The 24,537-nt window shown below is 38.8% G+C and overlaps 1 protein-coding gene across 7 annotated transcripts; it reads left to right on the forward strand.

Annotated features, from left to right (window-relative positions):
• Nucleotides 863–23,770, forward strand: INSIG2 (insulin induced gene 2). 7 transcript variants are annotated; one of them, NM_001129968.1, is given in 6 exon segments: nt 908–933; nt 9,771–10,160; nt 16,592–16,716; nt 19,915–20,081; nt 20,554–20,653; nt 21,675–22,150. In NM_001129968.1, coding segments are annotated over 5 exon segments (678 nt in total). In that variant the 5' UTR covers nt 908–933; nt 9,771–9,916; the 3' UTR covers nt 21,717–22,150.

A 24,537-nucleotide genomic window follows, 5' to 3' on the forward strand; every position in this document is an offset into this window, starting at 1 on the left:
TCAGAAATATGTGTACCAATAAAAAGTCAGAAACATACAAACCCATCTATCATTTATCAGTTCAAAGTTAAAAAAAAAAAACACAAAGGAATTTCACCAACTAATGCTTCTTTTCAAATCTCTTAAGCAAGGATTCCAGGCCCAACCTTCAACTTAAACTTGCCTCAAGAACACAGTAACCTGACCTCATCCATATTATGGTTCGGTACTACTTCCAACCAACAAGGAATTATAATTTTATCTACTTTGTAATTTCCTTTTTGTATTTTGCATTGTACTTTGCATTTTCTCTACGTCGCTGAAAACCTCTAAAGCTCTTCCTATGAAAGCAACTGTACACAAATCGCTTTTGTCAAACTTGGGGAACGATTATTAATGAAAACAGGAAAAAATGCTGTGGGATGAAAAGGAGAGAAATATCAACTACGCTCTTTCTCGAAAGAAGTTATGACTTAGGAATGCAGGAATAAGGTAAAGAGCAAAGGCAGGCAAAAGCACACAGAAAATGAGAGTCAGCATCCTTAGCCGCAGCCCAGATCCTGGCTCAGAGGAGCGACGTGTGGAGAGCCTCGCCTCCCACAGGGTATGCGTGTGTTGCTGTGCGATTCCCTGACACGGCCCGCAGGTCTGGGCATTCGTCACAACCCTCTGCTGCCTGGTCAGCAAACAACAGCTGATTTGGTAGCCTCCACCACTAGGTAGTCCATGCCTGTAGCCGGCAGCTACGCTCAAGGAGATCGGAAGTCCTTTTGCCCCCTTTCGCAGGCTCACTACTCGGCGCCCGTAGAAACCGGAAGTTCTTCTGCCCCTATCTTCGGGAGAGCGTCAGCGCCTGCCGCGCAGGCGCAGTGAAGCTCAGGCGGAGTTACGTGAGGGGAGGAGGAAGCGGCGGAGGGGGGCGGGGGCCGGTCCCAGAAGATGGCGGAAACAGGGGTGAGTTGGGGGGTCTCCCAGGAAGCGCGAGTGTCTTGTTGTTGGGGGTAGGGACCTGAGGAAAGGGGTGGCTCTCGGTAAGAGGAACCGCTTCCGATTTTGCAGCCTGGGAAACCTGCTTAGCAAGTGCGAGGAGCCAGGACCATAGAAGGGGCCTGAAGGGTGAGGTGGTCTGCTCACCTGGGGTAGGGTAGGCGAGATCCGGAAGGGGACAGCGGGATCGGGGAGAGTTCCTAGGAGAGGCCGAAGCTTCTTGGACAGTGCTAGAGTATCGGAGCAGAAAGAAGGCTGGAGGGCGGCGGGAAGGGCGACCCCGGAGATTTGACGGGGTGGAGGTCGGCGAGCTCTCCAGCACAGAGCTGTCAGGATTTGGGGGTGAATCTAAAGGTAGATATTGTAGTAAGTTTAGAATCCGCCGACAGGTATGTTGATAATGGGTTGACGAACGGGACTTTGGTATTTTTGAATTGGAATTGGAAACCTTTGGAGTCGGTGTGTGGATAAAGCCAGAGAGAATGCTTGCCAGGAACTAGAAGTCGGTTGGTGATAGTTTTCTGGGATTTTAAGAGTTGGTCAGTGGAAGTGGCAATCGGGAAAAGAAAAGCACTGTGGGTGTGATGGGGGGGGGTGCTAAAACCTAAGTGATAATGGCCCATGTCCAGTTAGCGTTGGGAAAAAGTTAATAAGTTATGTATGTATGGTGTTAGCTAGACAGTCTAGGAAGACATCCCAGGAAGAGTTTACTATTTTGTAGGATCAGTGGGGAAATGCTTCAAGAAGGAATGAATAGGCTTGACAGCTGGTCCACTGATACTGGCTGGAGTCAGTATGGCAGTGTTGCTGAGGATTAGACACCATTCCAGTCTTGGGTGAAGGAGAAATGACAGCAGACAAGCAGTGGCCAGGTTATGTCTTCCAACTTTGGGGCTTGGCCTTGAGAGAGAACCATTGAGTGAAAAGGAGTAAAGGAGCCACTAATAGGGGCCCCACAGAGAAAAAAAAATAGCCACTACTCTTCCTGTTTTCTTCATTCTTTCTCTGGATGTTATATTTAATAGTGTGTTTTGTTATAGTTTTCAGTACATATCTGATATAAAGTGACCAAGCTGTGAATCATGAACATTTGGGAAAGAGGTTGATTCTTTTTAAACTAACAACTGTTGCTCTTATGTTTGGTGGGCTGAAAAGGAAAAGAAAAATGCAAATCATTAATTTTAAAGACAGCTTATTTTCATTGTTATCAGACAATCATTCCCAAACGATGGTTTTTGTTTGTGTATTTGTGTTCAAATACCTATTGCTTGGAAGTTGTTTCAGTGGCAAATGTAAACTTTGATTTTCATTCTCAAAACCCAGAATCACTTAACAATCCTCTTTTGTTTATCTAAAAGTAATAATATCAACCCACTGACAGGCAGCACATAGACTGGGAATAATGTTTTCCCAATTTTGATGATTTGTTGTTGATCTCTCCAAATTACTTGAACTGTTTTTCTTTTTGTTCAGTAATGTACTTTATAGAAATTGTAGGTCAGAGCTAAGGTAGAATTTTTCATGTCCTGTGGAAGTTTCTTCTTTTATTTTTGAAAAAAGTATTATTTTGGTATTAACAGTTGTTTATCAACATGCCTTTAAAAACCATTTCTTGTGTGGCACTTAATTTGTTTTTGTATGGTGTTTTGTAGAAAATGCAATTGTAGAGCAATGTGTGGAGGGAACTACTTCAGACATGGAGTCAGAGTGCCTGGGGCTAGTCCTGGTACTACCTGGTAACAGTTTTATAATCTCAGAAAGTTACTTAACCTATTATATTTTGTAAAAGGAGGATTAAAAACACCCACCTACTTACTAGGATTATTGTTGAGGATCTGTTGAGAGACTGTCTATTTATTTATTTATTTATGTATTTATTTATTGTCTCTCTCTCTCTTTTTTTTCTTTTTTCCAAGGGATGCACCCGTGGCATACGGAGGTATATGGAAGTTCCCAGGCTAGGGTTCCAATTGGAGCTGTAGCTTCTGGCCTATGCCACAGCAATGTGGGATCTGAGTAGCATCTGCAACCTACACCACAGCTCATGGCAACACTGGATCCTTAACCCACTGAGCAAGGCCAGGGATCGAACCTGTGTCCTCATGGATGCTAGTCAGATTCGTTTCCCCTGAGCCATGACGGGAACTCCCGAGATTGTCTTTTAAATGATATCTTTATACCAGAGACTTCTTCCCTGATCAGAAAATTATTTTTTGGATAATCTAAATTTTTCAAATATAGTTTTTTAAAAAATTTTGGAGACTCAAATCTATCATTGTTGTAAGAGTAACACTTAAAGATATAGATGCGATTTGTTTTAAGATGATATTATTAATATGTAATCAGAAAACCAAATTTTAAAACAAACAAATTAGGGATGCTTAGTCCAAGAGCTTTCCCTTTAAAATAACCTGCTCCCCTAATGTGTGGCTATTATAAACAACAAGCTTTTTTTGGAACTTAATTGCTGTGTTAATAGAGAGTGAATGGTCCTGTGGAATTTCTTATCCCTTTGATGAGTCAGTCTAGCCATTTCCAGGAGTTCAGTTTACATGTTTGTGGTAGCAAGATCCAGTAGCATGCACGCTTGATCTTGTCACTTAACAACTTTGGGCTTCATTTGCTTTGTCACTAAATTGTTAGATCACCAGTTCTTAACTTCTTTGAGACCATGGACTTTCTGAGCATTTAATATGAAAAGTCCACCTCTCTTCCCAGAAAAGTGTACATATGCACAACCTTTTTGTTTTTGTTTGTTTTGTATCAGACTCACACACTTCCTGGAATAGATGAACTCCCAATTCTCTTCCATTTCTTAAATTTTAGAATGCTGTTATTCTAACACATTTTAACTTTTCTTTTTGTCTCTTGTAATTACATACTATTGTATTATTATGTAGCCATAAAATTAGTTTTTTGGATTTTAAAAAAATAGCTTAAAAATCTCATTCAAATAAACATCAAACAAATGCTTTATTATTTTTAAAGACAGCTTTTGAGGTGAAGTAGGAAACTATAAACAAGCACTTTGAGGAAAGGTTGAATAAACAGCTGAGGCAGAATAACATAAACAGCAGCCTTGAACTAGCAAGAGGAAAGAGTCTAGTAATCAGTGGCTCTCAGTGGGAGGGCATTTGGAAATATGTAGGGCCATTTGAGGTTGTCTGGTGGGGGGTGGGGGTGGGTGGGAGTGGCATGCACTGGCATTTAGTGGGCATGAGCCAGGGCTGCTAAATGTTTTGCAATGCTTAGGGTAGTTCCAAACAATAAGGAATTGTCCAGCCCAAAATGCTTAATGCTCAGGGCCCTTTGGCAAACACTGGTGAGTGATTGTGAGCTAGGGCCTATCACAACTGAAATAACTTTAAAACTGGAGCTATTTTGCTCTTGTAAAAACATTATTCAACATAAAGTTCCCTTTTGGAAAAATTCACAAACGGAAACACATGATTTACTAGAGCAATTTGGGTTACTTAAAATATATATATGTACTCTTTGACCTCTAATAGCTGTTGTAGTAGCAGAAGATGGGGGCTATTACTGGAAGTTTGGAAAATGAGGAGTCAGATGTTGATCTAATACAGTATGTAAGTTGGCCATATGCTTTTTTTCTTTAATACATTTTTTTACTCCTTGATCTAGTACTTTTAAAGAAAATCAAAGTTTGTGTATTTGTTCTCATGGTCTTTCTGCTTGGACTTTAATTGGCCTTAGTACCTTGAAAATGTATTAATAGTTGATATTGTTTACCAATGTCTACCCATATTTTCAGTAACCAAATCCCCTTCTTTAAACCCATGTGCCGAAAAAGACATCTGAGAAGTGGGGCTGGAATGGGACTCAAGGTTTATTTAGTTTTTATTTAATTGTACAGTTGTATTATTTAATTATAATTATCATAAATTCTTTGATGGAGAGGAAATCAGAATCAGATGTAAGAAGACTTCAGCATTCCAAGAATGATGTCAAATGACCCCCTTCATGGTAGATTATGCACTTATTTATTATGAAATATATTTCTTCTTCAGAGATTCCTTGTTTGTGTATCAATTGTAGATTTTTGGTTTGCGGTTACCCTGAAGTTTTGATATAAGAGTCTATATGTATACAAGATTGTTTTAAGTTGTTCTCTTAATTGCAGGTTCATCTCCAGTGTCCTGCATTTGTACCCACCTCTTCTCATTATTTCTGATTTTGGTAGTATAATCGTGCATGGATGATTTCATATCTTTACCGTATATATACCTTTACTGGTGAGCCTTGTCATTTGTGGAATTTTTGTTTCCTGTTGCTGTCTTTTCTTTTCTGCCTAGAGAGGTTCCCTTGGTATTATTTGTTGTAAGGCTGGTTTAGTGTTGCTGAATTCTCTCAACTTTTGCTTATCTGTGAAGGTTTTGATTTCTCCTTCAAATCTGAATGAGAGCCTTGCTGGGTAAAGTAATCTTGGAGGTTTTTTCCTTTCATCACGTTAAGTGTATCATGCCACTCCCTTCTGGCCTGCAGAGTTTCTTCTGAAAAATCTGCCGATAACCTTATTGGGGTTCCCTTGTATGTTACTTGTTTCTTTTCCCTAGCTGCTTTCAAGATTTTCTCTTTAATTTTGTTCAGTTTGATTAATATGAGTCTTGGTGTATTCCTCCTTGGGTTGATTTTATATGGTACTCGTTGTGCTTCCTGGATTTGAGCGAGTGGTTCCTTTCCCATGCTGGGTAATTTTTTGGCTATTATCTCTTGGAATATTTTTTCTGTCTTGTTCTCTCTCTCTTCTCCTTCTGGCACCCTTATAATATGGATGTTGCTGCATGTAACGTTGTCCCAGAGATCTCTGAGACTCTCTTCATTTGTTTTCAGTCTTTTTCTCTTTTCTGTTCGATATCCATAATTTCCACTAATCTGTCCTCCACCTCCCTTATCCATTCTTCTGCCTCTTGTATTCTGATGTTGGTTGCTTCTAGTGAATTTTTTATTTCAGTTATTGTACTTTGCATCTCTTCTTGTTTAAGTTTTATATCTTGTATCTCTTTGGTGAGTGTTTCCTGTAAGTTATCCATCTTTGCCTCCAGTATATTTCCAATGTCTTGCATCATCTTCAGCATCAACAATCTAAAGTCTTTTTCCTGGAGGCTGAGAATCTCCTCATTACTCGCTGATTTTCTGGGGTTTTTCCTTTCTCCCTCATCTGAGTTATAGTTCTCTGTCTTTCCATTTTTATAGGTTTTTGGTGTGGTGACCTTCTTATAGATAATAGAGTTGTATCCTCTCTTACTTCTGATGTCTGCCCCCCTGTGGCTGAAGTCAGTATGGGGGCTTGGTGTAGGCTTCCTGATGGGAGGGGCTGATGCCTGCCCCCTGGTAGGAGGAGCTGATTCTAATCCCTCTGGTGGGTGGGGCTTAGCCTCTGGATGGGATTAGAGGCAGCTGTGTGCCTGAGGGGTCTTTGTGTACCCTGTTTACTGAGGGGTGGGGCTGTGATCCCACCTGGATTGTTGTTTGCCCTGGGGCTTCTCAGCAGCTGGCTGAGGGGTGGGGCCAGACTTTCCCAAAATGGCCACCTTCAGAGAAAGGCAGCTGCTGAATATTCCTGAGAGTTTTGCCTTCAGTGTCCCTCTCTCACAACAAGCCAGGTTCACCCCTGTTTTCCCAGGATGTCCTCCAAGAACTGCAGTCAGGTTTGACCCAGATTCCCGTGGAGACTTTGCTTTGCCCTGGGATCCAGTGCATGTGAAAGTCCGTGTGCGCCTTTTAAGAATGGGGTCTCCGTTTCCCCCGTTCCTGTGGAGCTCCTGCACACAAGCCCCACTGGCCTTCAATGCCAGATGCTCCAGGGGCCCTTTCTCCCAGTGCCGGATCCCCACACGTGAGAGTTTGATGTGGGGCTCAGAACTCTCACTCCTGCAGGTGAGTCTCTCTCTGCAAACCAGTTAGTTTCCAGTCTATGGAGCTTCCCACCCAGGAGGTATGGGTTGTTTATATCGTGAAATCACCCCTCTTGATGTGTCCTCCTCTTTTTCTTCTGAAGTAGGATATCTTTTTTAAGGTTTCTGGTCCATTTGGGTGGGGATTGCTCAGCTTTTAGTTTTGAATTTTGTTGTTTTTAGGAGAGAAGTTGAGCTCCAGTCCTTCTGTTCCACCATCTTAATCCTCTCCCGGGGGACTCAAGGTTTAGAGGAAAGAGGGTAGGTTTTGGAATCAATCATCTGTAAGGTACAGTTCCAGTTCTAATGCTGTGGGTCACGTGACCATAGGCAAGTGGCTAAGTCTCTTTGACTTTATTTCTTCATTTGTGAAGTGCAGATGGTAATACCTACCTTTAGTCTTATTGTGGAGCTCAGAGGTACTATATGCCTGACATAGAGTAGGCCTTCCATAAATGGGTGCTATGTCAGTAGTCAGGATGTTGATGATGATGAATTCTGTAGCTGTGACATGATGAATACCAAGCAAAGAATAGTTGCAAGGCCAGGTCAAGAGGGGATGTTTTCTGGGAGCTCCCTGCTGGTCTCTTGGTTAGGATTTGGTGCTTTCACTGCTGTGGCCCAAGTTCAACATCAAGCCACTGCATGTGGGGACCAGAGGAAAGAAAAAAGAAGGAAAATGAGGAAATGTTTTCTGGATTTTCAGTAGGTATTTAGAGTATGTTTTCCCGTGAATCAGCTGTACTATGTCTGATTTTCTCTAGGCCACTAAGCTGCAGAACTCAGTTATGCTATAGACTAAGTAGGTTTGGGAGGACTTGCTTGAGTAATGAATTTCCTCCTCAGGTGTTGGGCACAGAGCTTTGAGTATGGTAGAGGCACACACTACCTGTGTCTGTGTTTATCACATGAAACTAATAGGCTGTGAAAGTTACTAGTACTTACAGATGTTCTCATTTTCATACTGCTTGTTTCTAAAGTCAACTCCCCTAACCCTCCATCCAATTTACACATGGGTTTTGTTCCAAAATACATTTGCAATGTACTTTGAAACTTGGAAGTTCAGAGGAACTATATTTTAAATGGTGATTAAGTGCTAGGTTAGGTTTACCTTCCAAAAAGTCTTGTTTAACCCAATGTAATTTGGTTCAAAAAGAGTTAATCCACCTTAATTAAATAAATATGAATATGTTGAGCTCCCCTTATATGCTAGGCAGTTACCTTTCTGGGTATATAGGTGCAATGATAGTGAATAGACCTACATAAAAAGTTTATAATCCATAAAGCAACTATACATATCATCATAAGATCGCTTTTAGAATTGCCATGCTAAAGTTTTTTTTTTTTTTTTTTTTTTTTTTTTTGGTCTTTTTGCTATTTCTTTGGGCCGCTCCCGTGGCATATGGAGGTTCCCAGGCTAGGGGTCCAGTCGGAGCTTAGCCACCGGCCTACGCCAGAGCCACAGCAACGTGGGATCCGAGCCGCGTCTGCAACCTACACCACAGCTCACGGCAACGCCGGATCGTTAACCCACTGAGCAAGGGCAGGGATCGAACCCGCGACCTCATGGTTCCTAGTCGGATTCGTTAACCACTGCGCCACGGCGGGAACTCCCATGCTAAAGTTTTAAATAAATTACTTTGCGATTCAAAGAAAATGTTTATGTTCTGGTTGGGACAATGTCCAAGATATATTATTTTGGGGCGAGATAGTAGTAAGTTACAAAAACAGTCTGTATAGTACTTTACCGCTTAAAAAAATGTTGCTATTCATAGAAAAAAATGTAGAGGAATATGCAACAGTTTGAGAGGCTAAATGTGAAGGTACAAATAAGGGCTTTGGAGCCAGACTGTATGGCTTTGAATCCCAGCTTGCCCTCTTAGTGGATGGAAACTTGGTTAAGTGACTTAACCTTTCTTTGCTTTTTTGCCTCACCTTTAAAATGGATGTATTTGCACTTACCTTTTAGGGTTATCATGAGAGTTAAATGTGTTACCATATGTCAGGTGCTTAGAACAGCTCATAGAAAGCCTCACATGGTGTTTGTCTTAAACAAACTTATGCACAGGAAAGATCGCTTTTGTTTAGAGGGGTGAGCAAATAACCTAGAATGATTGTACTTGTAGAGTTCTAGGTTTTATGGCTCAGAAATCATGTGGATCGAATTTCTTTGAATCTAGCCAAGAGGTTAGTCTTTATTTTCTTAGCTTCCTTTCTTCTGCTTCCTATGCCAGCCTTCTCACAATAGCTCTCATAATTGCACTAAAGGCAGACTGGGTCAAGGCAGGGGTGGGACACAGCTGGGGTTCTGGGAGAGCAGATCAGGCCTGGATTCTGCACTTGCTGTATGTGTGAGTGAGTGGGTGCTGGCCTGCTTTTTATAAGATACTTTTGTGCAGAAAATCATGTGTATAAGCATTAAACATCGAAACAGGTCATTTTGTTCCCCTATGAAGAATGTCCTCCTGAGCAAGTGACATTTCATTGTGAACAGTACAACAATTTTAGTTCAAATATGTTTATTTTCCATCAGTTACTTGGGCTTGGAGATTTTGGTAGAAGAAACAGAAACCTGGATTTTAATTTTCTAGTTTCTAGTAGAAATGTCTCAGATAACCTGTCCAGAGGCAAGCTGTTTTCACTGTTATTTTAACCTTTAAGTCTCTTTGGTCATTAATTCTGTCCCAATGAATATAAGTTTAGCACTTTATTTTTTATTACCAATAAAATGTTTTTTAAACCTCTTCTTATTCAGTAAATAACTAATTTAAATAGATAATCTCGTCATTTCATTATTTTGTCCTTTAATGTTAATTAATATTGAAATCAGGAAAATTGTATAGTCATTTATTAGACACACATTGATTTCTTTTTTCTTATCTCTTACAGGATTTCTGTTAGTTCCTATTTTAGGACGAGATGCAATACTGTTGAAACACCACCCTGCTTTGGTTCAGACAGTTGGCTTTTCAGCTAGGACACCATTTCTTCTTCCTTTTTTCTTTTTTTTACTGACTTACTGAACTTATGAAACCATGGCAGAAGGAGAGACAAAGTCACCTGGACCCAAAAAGTGTGGTCCCTATATCTCATCTGTGACTAGCCAGAGTGTGAACTTGATGATTCGAGGAGTAGTCCTCTTTTTTATTGGTGTATTTCTTGCATTAGTGTTAAATTTGCTTCAGATTCAGAGAAACGTGACGCTCTTTCCACCGGATGTGATTGCAAGCATCTTTTCTTCGGCATGGTGGGTACCACCGTGCTGTGGCACAGCTTCAGGTATGTGTGGGCTATTTCTATAATGCCTAGAAAGGAATTAGGGTAAACGAAGGTAGTTATTGTCGGAGCAATACTTTTTAAAAACCAGCTTTATTGAGATATAATTTATATACAGTACAATCGACCTGCTTTACAAATGCATACAGTCATGTAGCCACCACCACAATCCAGCTATAGGACATTTCTATCACTTCCTAAGTTCTCCTGGGCCCTTTTTGAAGTCCACTCCCCACCTCCAGCCTCAGACTTTCTCTTTCTGTCACTGGATTATTTTTGCGTGTTCTAGAATGTAATATAAATGGAATCACAGAGTATGTACTCTTTTGTGTCCGATTTGTATCTGACTAACATCTATGACCTTTAAAAATTTAATCCTAAAAGCAATCTTGATTCCTTTAGGGATGAGCCTTTTCACCTCTTTATTTTGTTCTTTCATTAACCCATCTCATAGAAACTTATTTCATCTTGCTGATCATCATCAATATTTGGTTTTAAGGTTTTGATGTGTGTTGTCTTGTTTTTGAAGAAGATAAAAACTTGAAGATGGAAGGCTTTTGACCCTTGAAGAACACATGCTTGAATGTATTTGTGAATTTTTTTTTCAATGAATACATACTCTAGTACTACTCATTCCTGGGTTGAATTGCAGATGTGGAACTGTGGCTACAGACGGCTGCTGTAAAATTATATGCAGATTCTTGATAGTACAGAGGGAGGGGACCCCTCGTGTTGTTCACGGGTTGACCATAGTTTTATTCAAGTTTAAAGCTTCATGTTGTTATTTTTTAGGTTTTTGTATATGCTTTTTTCCCTTGGTATCTTGTTTTTAGACATACCTTCAGAATAATAAATTCTTAAAGAGATTAATAGATTCTCTTTCCTTAAAATTTTTATCATCCTGTTACTTATTTCAGATCTTTTTTTGGTAGATAGCATTTAGTGGATAAAATGGAGCATTTCAGAATGCCTTATTGATGGTGAGTTTCCATAATGAATAGTGCTTTGGCTTTTTCTAATGAGACCAGTAGACTATTTTGTTTATTAAGTAACATAAGGAAGTCCTAATCATGTGGTAGTAGAGAATTCTGATTGAGAGAGAAAATTGCTTTTAAGAATTTCCATTTGGTGTCTCATACTTAACATACATAAATCCCTTGCAATATTATGTAGATCCTTCTTGACTTACATCCTAGAGCTGGAGGTCCCAGGGTAAGGAGTTAGGTGTGATACATTTTAAATGACCTCATGAAACCTATTGGACACAGTTATGTCATCACATTCCATGGATGGAAGGGCATTGCTGTGGTAAGGTTGCAGCATGTTTTATGTGTTGATTTCTCACTATTATAGTAGTCGCATTGAAAGAGAGCTTATAAAGATGATTCTTAGTTTCTCCGAGGTTATTACTGTTCTCTGAGAGAACAGGCAACATAGTTCAAACAAAGAGAAGAAAGCATAAATTGTATTTTATCATTCTCTGTTGTATATACTAATCCTCATGTATTTTCCTTTCTTTCATTTAAGTTCAGAAGCAAAAAAGTTTTCCCAACAACCTTTTCTACTTGTTTATTTTCTCCTATGGTAGAAGTCCTATCTAGCTACTAATAGAAGCTTTTTAGGACTTGGAAGAACATGTATTTTCAGAATAGACAAAGGGAAGGTTGGGGAGGAAAACTTTCTTATTGAATGTCTACTAAGGCTGGCTGTATCTCTCAACCCTAGAGATCAGTCTGGCCAACTCAGGAATGAGATGTTTGGCATTGTGCCTGTTTTGGGGGGAATGAAGAGATAGATAAGGAAGGTTATCAGTGAGCCCAGAGTCCCAGAGTTAGTGAATGGTGTGGCAAGGTGAAAGTCACATGCCAGGGAAGGGGAAGGAGGGAGTTCTTCAAACTTCACTCAGTGGGCGTGCCTCTTTTGAACCTTCTAGACCAAATGCTAGGTGTAGGTGGGGAAGAATGGCTTATACTATGCATTCTGGGCTGGAGCAGGAAGACTTGACTGGGGTTTCATCGTACCTCGTTTATTGAGAGGAGCAGGGTTGCATCTGTCCTGTGATGTGAGCACTTTTGCCACAAACTCACATATATTAGGAAAACTTCAAACATTAATGCTACATTTCGGTTGCTTTGTCCCTACTGTCCTTCCTTTTGCTAGCTACGAGGCTTGTCACACTTGCAAACTTAACCTTGTATCATTGCATGGGGAGGATTTGGATTTATGTTTCTTGCTTAAGTGCTTCTTCTGAAAGCAGTGTGTTCTTTCCATGAGGTACCTGGGCAAATGCCCATAGGGAGGACTTGGGAAATCAAAATTTCAGTCAGCTGTGTTGTTGATGTTGTTGGGCAGACCATGGTATTTAGTAGGTGAGGTTGAGGGTATCAGATGTGTGACAGTTGCCAAAGATGAAAAATGGATTCTTGTGTAATTACTGCTCTCCCCCCCATCTTAGGGAAGATATTAAGGGAAAAAAAGTAGGTGTTGGAAGAAACAGTGTGTTTGGTTCATGTGTATATAAGGTATGTGTCTGTTTTTGTTTGTGTGTGTTGGTATGCATTTTCAAAACTCTCTTGGCCTCTTGGCTCTTTTCTTTTCTTTTTCTTTTTGTTTTTACAGTTGCACTTGTGGTATATGGAAGTTACCTGGGCCAGGAGTCGAATTGGAGCTATATCGGCAGTCAGTGCCACAGCCACGGCAACCCCAGATCTGAGCTGCATCTGCGATCTATGTTGCATCTTGTGGCAATGCCAGATCCTTAGCCCACTGAGCGAGGCCAGGGATGGATCCCACATCCTCATGGACAATGTGTTGGGTTCTTAACCCACTGAGCCCCAACAAGAACTCCTTCTCTTGGCTCTTACCATCTTAAATCAGAAAAATCGATGATTGTTCTTTGATTTTCCCATGTAGTTAATACTCATAGATTGAGCAGCTACCTTCTGGAGGGTCTCCAGAGTCACTGCTTTCTACATGTAAACCTAGTGCTGGAAAATTTGCCTGTGGTGCTTCTGGAGAGATGACTAGTAGGGAACTCTGGTAAACTCCTTTTGATCTCATTTTCCTTTTCTGGTTCTCTATTTTTAGTTTAATAATGGGTGGCGTTTCAAGTTGATTCACTTCTGTATGTGTGCAGTGCTTTAGAATTAGAGAATTAGAACCTCTTGAACCTGATTGAGAGCTACAGAGGAATCTTTCTGAAGAATAAATAGGAGAGAAAACGTACATATCATTGTGTGACTGAAATAACTAGAGAGGTTGACTGACAAATCACAAGTAACCAGACTGGGTCCATACCTATGAAACTACTATCTAATTTAAAAAGGAAAAGCAGATAGACTTTTCCTGTTGAGCCTTGCAGTCAGTTACCCAATTCCTGGAGAGCCTTGCAAGGCTCCTCCTCTCTCTCACCTCCCACATCCAGGTTCCAGATTTTACATCTCTCCCCTGTCTGTCACTTGGTCTAGGCCTTCAACTACTCTGCTTGGAATTTTCAGTCTTGTCTTTTCCTGCCTCAGATTCTGCCTGCTCCCCATTACCCCCTGTCCTGTTCCTCCTCCCCTGTCCTATGTGGTACACTCACCTCTGTAAGAGAAATCAGACCCTGAAGCTCTGTTTCTGCCTAAAGCTTGCCATTTCCAGATGATACTGGGTATTTTTCACTGTCCATGCTTTTCCTCAAATACTTCCCTTTGATTAGAAAGCCCTTTCCAGACCACTCATCTGCTGAAGGCTCCTGCATTAAAGGTTGCTTCTTCTAGGAAGCTTTCCTGACACCCTAGTACCCTGCCTCCCCTCTGCACATGCCAGGAGAAGGCTGGACCCTGGGCCCTGTCAGTGCTGCCTCTAACATGTTACTCTGTTTAATTGTTTAGGTGGCCACTTTAGGACTGGGATCATGTCTTACTCATTTTTCCTTTTTAAATCCCTAGCAAATACCAAGAACCAGACATATCATGGGGGCTTATTTGTCTGTTGGATGAACACACTGCCTATCCTGTTGTAGTTTTCCGTCAAAGTCTGCCTCATTCAGTGGTTTTGCTTTTTCAGCTCTTTTTCCTTGAGAAATATTTGATTTAACTCTTCCTTTTAGTGCATCACTGCGTTAAACATGGTACCATGAAAAAACGATGACTTAATATTGTCGTACAAACCTCTCTTGTTTTTGGTCTTGGTAGCCTATAACAAGTCGCTAGGAAATAATAATTCCAAGAAGTGTGATTTTGCATCAGAGAACCACCTGATTAAGCAGGACTATGTTTGCCTGTGATTTAACACAGGCATGATTTTAACAGCCTCTCTTGTTAAAATAAGAATGTATAGAAAAAGGAAAAGGCCAGACACACCTCTGGTACAGCTCTCAATGGTGAGCTCTCACTGTGCTGTAGGTGTTGCCCTCAGACTATGCCAGGCCTCTGTTTAAAGGAAAGAAAGAAGACATTTAATGGGAAGTGACAAGCTCTCTTGAATTCTCCCTCTCAGTGAGCAGCCGAGAACCATGCATACTCAATGGGTTTGATTTTTATTGGCAAATCCCAGGGTTGGCAGCGTGGCAGTTTAAATTTCTTTTTCTGTTTTTGCTTGCTCTCCTCAGTTGTCTCTCACTTGTGAGTCTGACATCACATGCATAAAAATATAGTCAATTTTACTTATTTAGGTCTTTGCACACACATGTCAGTACTCTCTATGTGATAATTCTTTACCTGTGGCATCAGCTGCTGAGGAAAATTGACTTGGAGTGCCTGATCTTAGTTGATTTCCTCAGCAACAGGCAAAGGGAGAAGAGAGAGAGAAAGAGAGGGAAGAGGGATGTGACATGGGCTGCTAGTTTCATGACCCTTGAGAACAAAAAAAGAGGCAATATTCATGTAGATATATTTCAACTGTTAGACATGCTTGTTGCCACTTTAATTTTGTAGAAATTTGGAAATGCTGTCAGTTAATCTCACAGGATTTTAGAACAGTACCTTTTAAATAGGAATAAAATGTGGAACTTTTAAATTTACTAATAGTTGTTGGAGTTCTGCATTGCTGAAATTTGTTGTTAATTTCTTGATGGTCTGGTGGCCATCTATCCTCAACAAAAGCCTAATTCAGAAGACACTTTCAGTTTTGTGGATTAGAAAATGCGTATATCATGGCAATGTCCCTACTCCAGATGGAAGGGTGGCCGTGCAGCCTCTTTTTAATGTTCCTCCATTGGTCTGCTGGCCCATGAATTTTTATATTAATCAATTTCTGTTTTTCCTTCAAGACTTAATGCATTTTTGTGAGCTAGAGCTGGCCAACACTGGGCCAGGCAAGGGGCTTCTGACCCTTCAGGCACTTAGACTTGGGTACAGTAATTTCATGATACATCGTAAGTATATTGGACTTTTAAACGTACTTTTCAACTGATGTGACAATTGTGTTTTTATTACTGAATGGCAGCATAAACATTCCGTTTTTAGGAAGATTAGCAAATTAAAGCAGCCCAGCTATTTCCCAGTAACTTTAATCCGTTTAAGTCTATTTTCCTCATAACTTGCTGAAGAATGTTTTGATTCATTAAATACTCTTTCTTAAATGACTAACTTAGCATTTAAAATCCTATTCCACTAAATGAATACAATGATAAGGTTTGACAAGTATTAAAGTTAAAAATGGAGTGAGAATATTTTGAGTCTCAATTATAGACATGTAGCATACTGTAATTCATAACTGATTACACCGTTAGCATTGAAGAGGTTCTTTCCAAAATTAAGAATTGCACTAAAATGATTTCTTCTGATCTTTTAACATTGAGTTTTAATTTTAACCAAAAATTTATACTTCTCTAGTCCATGTTTCTTCCATTTTTCCTCTATGCTGAATGAGTGTCACGAGTAGATTTCTGTTGTGAGTCTTTCTGCTTTGACAACCTGCCTTAGAGTCTCTTTAGAGGGCTGGGTTGGAAAGGAGTGAGACCAGAAGTTGGGAGGGCAAGGTTCGTCCATCTGGATGGCATTACATGTGTGATGAGTTTGTACATGTTTACACTTTGAATTTCTCTTCAGACTTGTGGCATTTGATAGCACGTTTCATGGTCATATAGCTTAGAGAGAGCATTGCTTCACTGCCAACTGGTTTGATGCTTTTCAAGTCTCAGAGATGATAGTAGTGGAAAAGTAGCATGAATCATCTAGTTCAATCTGCTAAATTCTGAATCATACACTGAAATAGTGTTTGCCTACTGAGAATATTATAATGATTTACAATGCCGTCTTCAATGGTGTTATTGTCACTTTTTTGTTTTGAAAGGTAAGCTTAAAATATCAACAATTAACATTAAGCAAGTTGAAGATCTTCTCTAAAAATCTTTCAAATGCTTATGCTGGTTGTAGTGACTCTTAGCTTAAGTTTTGCCTGTATACCATTGGAGATGACTTAATTTTTTCCCTTTTTTCCCCCCACAGCTGTGATTGGGTTATTATACCCCTGCATTGACAGGCATCTAGGAGAACCACATAAATTTAAAAGAGAATGGTCCAGTGTAATGCGGTGCGTAGCCGTCTTTGTTGGTATAAATCACGCCAGCGCTGTATCCTTTCCACCGTAATGAAATGTATAATAACAAAGCAGCTTTCAACAAACCAAAGGTTAAACAGCTCCTTGCAGCTTCACTGTCGTCAATTTGTGATCTGCCCACTTAGTGATAAAAAGAATGTGTGCTACGTTCAAGTATCTTGTGGCCCTGAAGTCACAGTGTTGGGTAGAGCCTTTCATTGCAACCCCTGGTTTTCAGTATCACTTTGAAACTTGGCACATTTTTAAATTTACGTATTTTTCTTAAATTACAATACTCAGTTACCTCCATGTAGTTTTGGTAACTCTAACATTGAAAAGGTAGATTTCAAAGGAATTTCTTTTCTCTCTTTCTTTCTTCACTTAAGATTTGCCAGTAAGGATGGGTGGTGGCTTCAGGTGCTAGTTGTTTTGTGTGTGTGTGTGTGTGTGTGTGTGTGTGTGTGTGTGTGTGTGTGTGTTGTATATTCTTCAAATTAAATGTAAATAATATATTTATAAATATTATATATGTATGTGTTTGTGTGTGTATATATATATATTTAAAGACAGACTGTCATTTGTTGGTGTTTATCAGCACATGAATGTTCTTAAAAGGTGATAGAAGTAGAAATAGCCAACTTAGACTGTGGCCAAAAAGAACTTTTTTTCCTAAGTTAGGTACTTTTAATCATTTTAAAGATTCTGATATTTTAATTTAGTGATTAATGAATATTTTCATGCTGTCCTGGCTAAAAGGACAAGGTAGCCTCTATTTCCCTTTTCTCCTCTACCTTTTACCCCTCCGGAAAAAAAAAAAGTGTCTACCCCCAAAACAAAAGTTTTTGCCCTCATAAGGTTTTTATCCTGTCATCCTCCCTTCCATCCCCCACCTCCCCGGGCCCTGCCCTGCCTTGCCTTTGTAGAAGAGAATCTGGGACATGCTAGATCAGCCTTCCCTTTTTTAGAAGACATAGCTTAAAGAGTGGAGGTGGCAGGAACCTCTTCAGGGAAGAGAAGACACGTGACTCAGGCTGCCAAAGTTTCCTCTTGCCACTGCACTAGGCTCAGGGCTGGCAGTTAGTTGGAGAGAGGGTGGGTGGTGATTCCCGTGTGTCTTACAGAAAGTATTGAGCTGTTTTGGAGAAGCCGTGGAAGAGGAACCAAGGAAAGAAGCAGTCTTTGATTCTGAAAACACATCTGCCTTGCTGTTTCCAGTTGGGCTGGCTCTTGGAGATTTGTGACTTTGGAAGTCCCTCAGTGGCTCTTATCATTTTGGCTTTTCCCCTATTCTTTTGTATTAAAGAATTTCTCAACATGTTTAGGCTGGCAAAATCACTGAGATTTAGGATTTTATACAATTCTCTTGTTAGGAGAGCTTTAAAAAGATACTCATAGAATATTATATCTAGTAGAAAGCTTAGAAATCCCCTACTTTCACATTTTCTTTATAAAGATAGTAAGAGAAGTGAAAGCTCAAGAGGTTTGGTACTTTGCTAAGTCATTCATATTGTGAGGCTGTGCCGGTGCTGAGACCAGACCCTAGAGATCCTGACTCAGGTCTAGGAAGTTTCCCTCTCCTACCTGGTAGCCCCACGGATGTGTAAATTAATCTCTGTCTGGTGGATTAGACTTTTCTATCCTAGACAGTTCAGCCCTTTTTAAGTTGAGAAGTTTAAATAACCTTTTATGGTATTTAGAAGACTTACCTAATTTAAATTCTTTGCTTTGGTCATTCTTTTCTTTTTCTCTCAATGAAATCCTTACATTTAGCAGTCTTAATTATTCTGTTCATCCTTTAAGCAAAACCCAAAATGTTTACACACTTTATAACACAGGCTTAAAAACAGGTTACCTAGACTGTAGAAAATCACATTGTGCTATTTTTATGATTAAAGTTTTATCTGTTTACCCTAGAAGCCTCCTTATTTTGTTTCGACTCTTAACAAAGTTAGTTTAGTTAGCAAAGAGAGCACCCAGTTAGTGTCACATTCCACTCTGACAAGAATGTTTATTCCATAGAGAAATCAGAGCACAAGCTTTGGAGTTTGAGGTATAATGCCCTCTAAAGACTAAGAGCTTTTTCGGAAAGCGTACCCATAGACTGTAGATTTCTTGATACATCAAGCCTAAACAAGGACTGGCCTTGAGTGACCCATAATAGCTGAGACTGTAAGTAGGCTGGTGTTCAGGATGCCCTCTGGTTGGGTAGGAGGGGGGGTCATGGTGATAAACAGCAGGGTGTTACGGGAAGTGGAAAATGGCTTTATTGCACTTTTTTGAACTTCTCTCTAGTTGCAGTGTGGCCAGTTAGTTTGGCAAGATATGTAGTCTCCCCTGGGGAGCTGGATGTAGAGCCAAGATATGGCCTTTGGGACATAGATAATGCCCTTTTAATGATACTTGAAATTATTCCTTTAGTGTAATCCTCTAGCAAAGATATGAGAAAATTGAATTTATAAAGCTTCATTTTGCCCAGAGATTTTGGAGTAGAAAAGGGCTGTACATTTGTGAATAGGTGCTTAAGTAGATGATGGAAATAAAATATCATTTGCGCAAACTGTCCTATACCAGAAAGTCTCAGGCACCAAAATAGCTTGGCAGGTTGCAAGATAATGTTCACTCAAGGCTTTATCCTCAACAAATTAAAACTAGAACAGTTGACATAATAGAAAGGGATACTGTGTCCTTGGTACTCTCGTTTCTGAACTGCATTATTGTAAAATGTGTCTGTCAGTAAATCATATAGAGAATGTGGTACCCTGTTAAATAGCTGTCAACTCTTCCATTTTCAAGTTCCTGTATGATTCTCAAGTAATTCTAAACCTGTGTGAGAAGTAATATTGGTTTCCTTTTTAGCAAAAGGGTGTTCCTTTAGCAATACTTGTGTTCTGAGGCTTCTAGTTATAATTTTTGCAAACAAAGCATTTCTTAAATAATGGGTCTGATCCAAAATTGGAATACATAAATTGGAAATGTATGTAGAGTGCTGTTTTTTTGGAGATTACACGTTGGTGAGACCTATTAGAGAGGTATCCTGTCCTCTGTGTATCTTTAGTGAATACCAGAGATAATTTTAATCCCCCCTAGTTTTATGCATTGTGCTAAAAACTGAAGGCACAAAGCTAAAGCAGTCTATTCCCTTTTTAAGGTTAACATCTCTTATTTTAGAAAAATGAATGGGTGATATTATTTGGTTACCAGTTTTAAGATGATTCTTTAACACTAATCTCAGAAAGTGGATTTTGATAACAACATACAGTTGTCTCTCACACTGGCTGCACTCTCCATTGGACTGTGGTGGACTTTTGATAGATCTAGAAGTGGTTTTGGCCTTGGAGTAGGAATTGCTTTCTTGGCAACCTTGGTCACTCAGCTGCTAGTCTATAATGGTGTTTATCAGTAAGTATTCTTTTTGGTGCTTGTTTGCTAAAATAAGAAAATGATAACTGAATTCAGAATTGAGATTTTTAAAATTGCTTTAGGGAGTTCCCATCATGGCTCAGTGGAAACCAGCCCGACAAGTAGCCATGAGGATTCGGGTTCTACCCCTGGCCTCGATCAGTGGGTTAAAGGATCCTGTGTTGCCAAGAGCTGTGGAGTAGGTCGCAGATGCAGCTCAGGTCTGGCATGGCTGTGGCTGTGGCTCGGGCTGGCAGCTGTAGCTCCGATTCACTCCCTAGCCTGGGAACTTATATATGCTACACCTATGGCCCTAAAAAAAAAAAAAAGAAATTAAAAAAATGAAACTGTTTAAGCCACTTTAATCAATAGAGTAATTTATTTCCATTGTTGAATAATTCGTTGCCATTATCTTAAGTGTCATTCATTGTACTTCCTGTGTGGGTTGTTAAAAGTATTTCTTTCATTCTAGATATACATCTCCAGATTTTCTCTATGTTCGTTCTTGGTTACCCTGTATATTTTTTGCTGGAGGCATAACAATGGGAAACATTGGTCGACAACTAGCAATGGTATGTTTATGCTTCTTTAGTCACTTTTATGTTGTTGAGATGTAGACAGATTTTCTCCAGACAGTAGTGGAATAAATCATTGGGAAGAATTTAATCACAAGTGTCTTAAAAATGGAAGAAACCCTGAATAGAAAAGCTAAAATGTATTATATAGGGTGTTATGATTTATCCTCCAATTTTTATTAATCAATGAATTTATTTTACTAATATACATTTCTGTTCCATGAGAAAGGGACAGTTTTAAAAGTGAGAAGAGGCACTACTTACAATTATGTTACTACAGTAGATATAAATTAGGACTATTTCCAGCAAATCAAGATGTTTGATTGTTTTAGCTAAGAAGGAAAAGGACGTTGTTGATAAGCCCAGTCATAGATTGCAGGTGTGGGGCAGTAGCATTCAGATGCCACAGCAGTCTCATGAATAAGCACTGTCACTTTTACGATTTTAGCCACCTGAGAAAATTGAAATTGCAGTATACGTTGCTTTCTTTTTGGCAATCTAGCCACCCAGTTATCCTAAGTCTATTGGTTTACTTAATTTTGAATAATGGGTATGTGTTTTTAAAATATTGTTTTCACCAGAAGCTTTTACTAATAGAGTAGATTTTTTTCCTTTCAGTTTTAAAGTCATTTGAAAAAATATTATCTGAATTCATATTTGTCCTGTCCTTAAGTTCATGACCTTTCCTTTGCTGTTATGCCTTAATGGGCACACAAAGAAATTTATTTTGCTTCTTTTCATATTCTAGGGTTGATCTAAATCATATACTGTTATTTGCTTATAATGCAGACATATCATTTTTCCTTCTTTTGGCGATGCCTCTTTCGATTCTAGAACATAAATTTTCTTTTTCCCTATCACACTTGTCATTTAATCCTAATAGTTGAGTAACTCTCAGATTCTTTGAGGAATAAAGGGAGCCAATAAGAGTAAACTGTTAAGATTTAGACTTTTTAGTTTATATGGAAATTGCTATTCAGAATAAACTGTTAACCTTTTAACCTTTTAATTTTTACAGTATGAATGTAAAGTTATCGCAGAAAAATCTCATCAAGAATGAAGAAGGCAAAAATATATCTTTTGTTCAGAAAAACAAGATTAAAAAGGGCATTTAAATGATAGCTATACCAACAAAACTTTGGACTGTAAAATTGCCAGGATGCAGTTTTTCCCTTGATTGGTGTGTGTGTGTGTGTGTGTGTGTGTGTGTGTGTATACACACACATACATATATTAGTGCAATCTGTGATTGCTTCATCTGTAAATCAAGTACAAACCTGTATGTATTTGACTTAACTGTAAAATATATATGCACTACTTTAAAAAAATGTTGATTAATAGATTAAATTTTTAAATTAATTTTTTAAACATACTGTATATTGTATCACAATGTTGATGTGCCAAAATATTCTGTTATCATCATGCAGAGTATAAGAATGCTTTGAACAATTTATAAACTTAGTGAAATAAAATATGAGGAAAGCCAAAAAAAAAGAAAATGGAAAGCTGGTATATTCTCTTTCGCTTACAGTTGTGCCTTTTTATTTTTCTAATTATAGCAGTCAGTTCTGGGTACCCTAATATGTGGTTAGTGTCTATTTTAATGTTGTCTCAGATAGCTTTGGGTGTTTTAATATATGATGAAAAAGAACTTCCATGAAACATTTCAAACTTGCATTAATGGAGAGAGTCCAAAGAGTAATTTTTTGTTTTAACAAATTTTACTAGAAGTAAAAATGACGAGCAGGAGAGTTTATCAGCCTGAAATTGTTTTGAGTCTAAATCCAGAAGAATATGTATCATTAAAAGTAAAGGCCTTTGGGAGTTCCCGTGGTGATGCAGCAGAAATGAATCCAACTAGGAACGAGTCTGACTAGGTTGAAGGTTTGAATTCTAGTCTTGCTCAGTGGGTTAAGGATCCCGCGTTGCCGTGAGCTGTGGTGTAGTGGGTTAAGGATCCCGCGTTGCCGTGAGCTGTGGTGTAGGTTGCAGATGCGGCTCGGATCCTGTGTTGCTGTGATTGTGACCTAGGCCGGTGGCTACAGCTCCAATTAGACCCCTATCCTGGAAACCTCCATATGCTGCAGGGGAGGCCCTAAAAAGACAGTAAATAAATAAATAAATAAATAAATAATAAATAAATAAATAAATAAAAATAAAAAAAATTAAGGGCCTTTGAAAAGTGTAACTAGAATAAATATGTTTTGGGAATACAAAATAACCTTCTGCAGTACCACAAAGTATTAAGTGATTAACTGTCATTTGCAACACAGTATTCCACTGCGTTTGTACATAGAACACATAGAAGAAAACCCAAACAGGTAAAAATGAAAATTCTGACTCTCTTGTGTTCTTTAGTCTACTGAGTTCAATAAAGTAAACAAACCACTTGAGCTGGGCTGCATCCTATGACTGATTGTCAGTAGCTTGCCATCTGGGGAATGGATGAGCCTGTAACTCCTTGTGTATTCACATGCCCATTAGTGAATAGTTAAGAATATATTGTTTAAGAGTGACTGAGAGGGCATATTTGTACATGTTAAAGATCTTGATAACAGTTTTGTGCATATCTTTCCAAAAGCTAGAGCCCTTTAAGAATGATTTAAACATATTCTTATTTAACTTTTTCCCCCAATTTTTATTTTTGAAATTGATGGCAGCTGTCTGATACACAAGGATGAAAATTTCTGCTTACCCTGGAAGAGTGTATGTACGTGTATGTGTATGTGTGTGTGCATATGTGTGTGTATGTTTGTGTGCTCATGCTTTCTTAAAATGTCAAGTAGATAATTGTTGATTTTAAAACCATTGCTGTCAGACTGAGATCTTGTATGCCAAACTTTAAACTGCTTGTATGTTTTAAGGCTGAAAATGTGAAAATCCTAAAAGGATTTCATATTGAATATATGTACACAGTCTTAACTATAGTGGTGGTAAACATACTACTATAATTTATTATTCTATCTTCCAGATAATGTTAGAACAAATAAGGTATATTTTTAGAATCAACTTTGTAAGCACTGTAAATCTTTAATAAGTTATAAGGTCTATGATGTGTTTACTTTGAAAATTGCTGTTTAAAGCAAGATGTATTAAATATATAATTATCATCTTGGTTAAGAGTCTTTTTTTTCTTCTTATTAATCTTAAAATTGTATTACTGAGGATTAATTTAACAAAATTAACATGTATGGTTGAATTTATTAAAAAATAATGAAGGAGGAGTTCCCTGGTGGCCTAGTAGTTAAGGATTTGGCATTATCACTGCCATTGCTCAGGTTCGATCCCTGGCCTGGAAACTTTCAACTTCTGCATGCCGCAGGAGTGACCAAAAAGATAAATAAATAAATAAATAAATAATGAAGGAAACTGAGTTTAGTATTACAGGAATTAAATGATTATCACTTTGGAGTTCTTAAATTATTTTCATATCACCAAGAAAACAAGATATTTATGGCAAAAATAAAATTGTTTTGATATTTTGATAAGTGTGTAAATATTACATCTATTTTTTCAATGAAATAAAAATACCTTTTTTTTTGGCTGCACCCATGGCATATGAAAAAGTTCCTGGGTCAGGATCGAATATCCAAGCCGGAGGTGCAACCTATGCCACAGCTGCAGTAGCACTGGATCCTTAACCCACTGTGCCTGGCCGGGGACCCAACTGATGCCTCCACAGAGGCAAGCTGAATCAATGCCACGTCGGGAACTCCAGTGGTAAACATATTTTAATACTGCTATGCAGTCAGTGCTTCCTGCTTTTATTTAAAGTTTTAAAAATTGAATAGTTAAAAACTGAAACTTAAATTCTATGAAAGCACAGACAAACAAAATCATCTAGTATGAACCTTGATAGAAATTTTGTTATAAATTTTATT

Source organism: Sus scrofa, chromosome 15 (genome assembly GCF_000003025.6).
Source record: "Sus scrofa isolate TJ Tabasco breed Duroc chromosome 15, Sscrofa11.1, whole genome shotgun sequence".
NCBI classification, from domain to species: Eukaryota; Metazoa; Chordata; class Mammalia; order Artiodactyla; family Suidae; genus Sus; species Sus scrofa.

Coding starts and splice junctions, on each gene's coding strand:
- INSIG2 (XM_021074560.1), top strand. CDS start 9,917: ATGGCAGAAGGAGAGACAAAGTCACCTGGACCCAAAAAGTGTGGTCCC. Junction 16,717..19,914: donor GTATAAATCACGCCAGCGCT/GTATCCTTTCCA, acceptor CACTAATCTCAG/AAAGTGGATTTTGATAACAA. Junction 20,082..20,553: donor GTCTATAATGGTGTTTATCA/GTAAGTATTCTT, acceptor CTTTCATTCTAG/ATATACATCTCCAGATTTTC.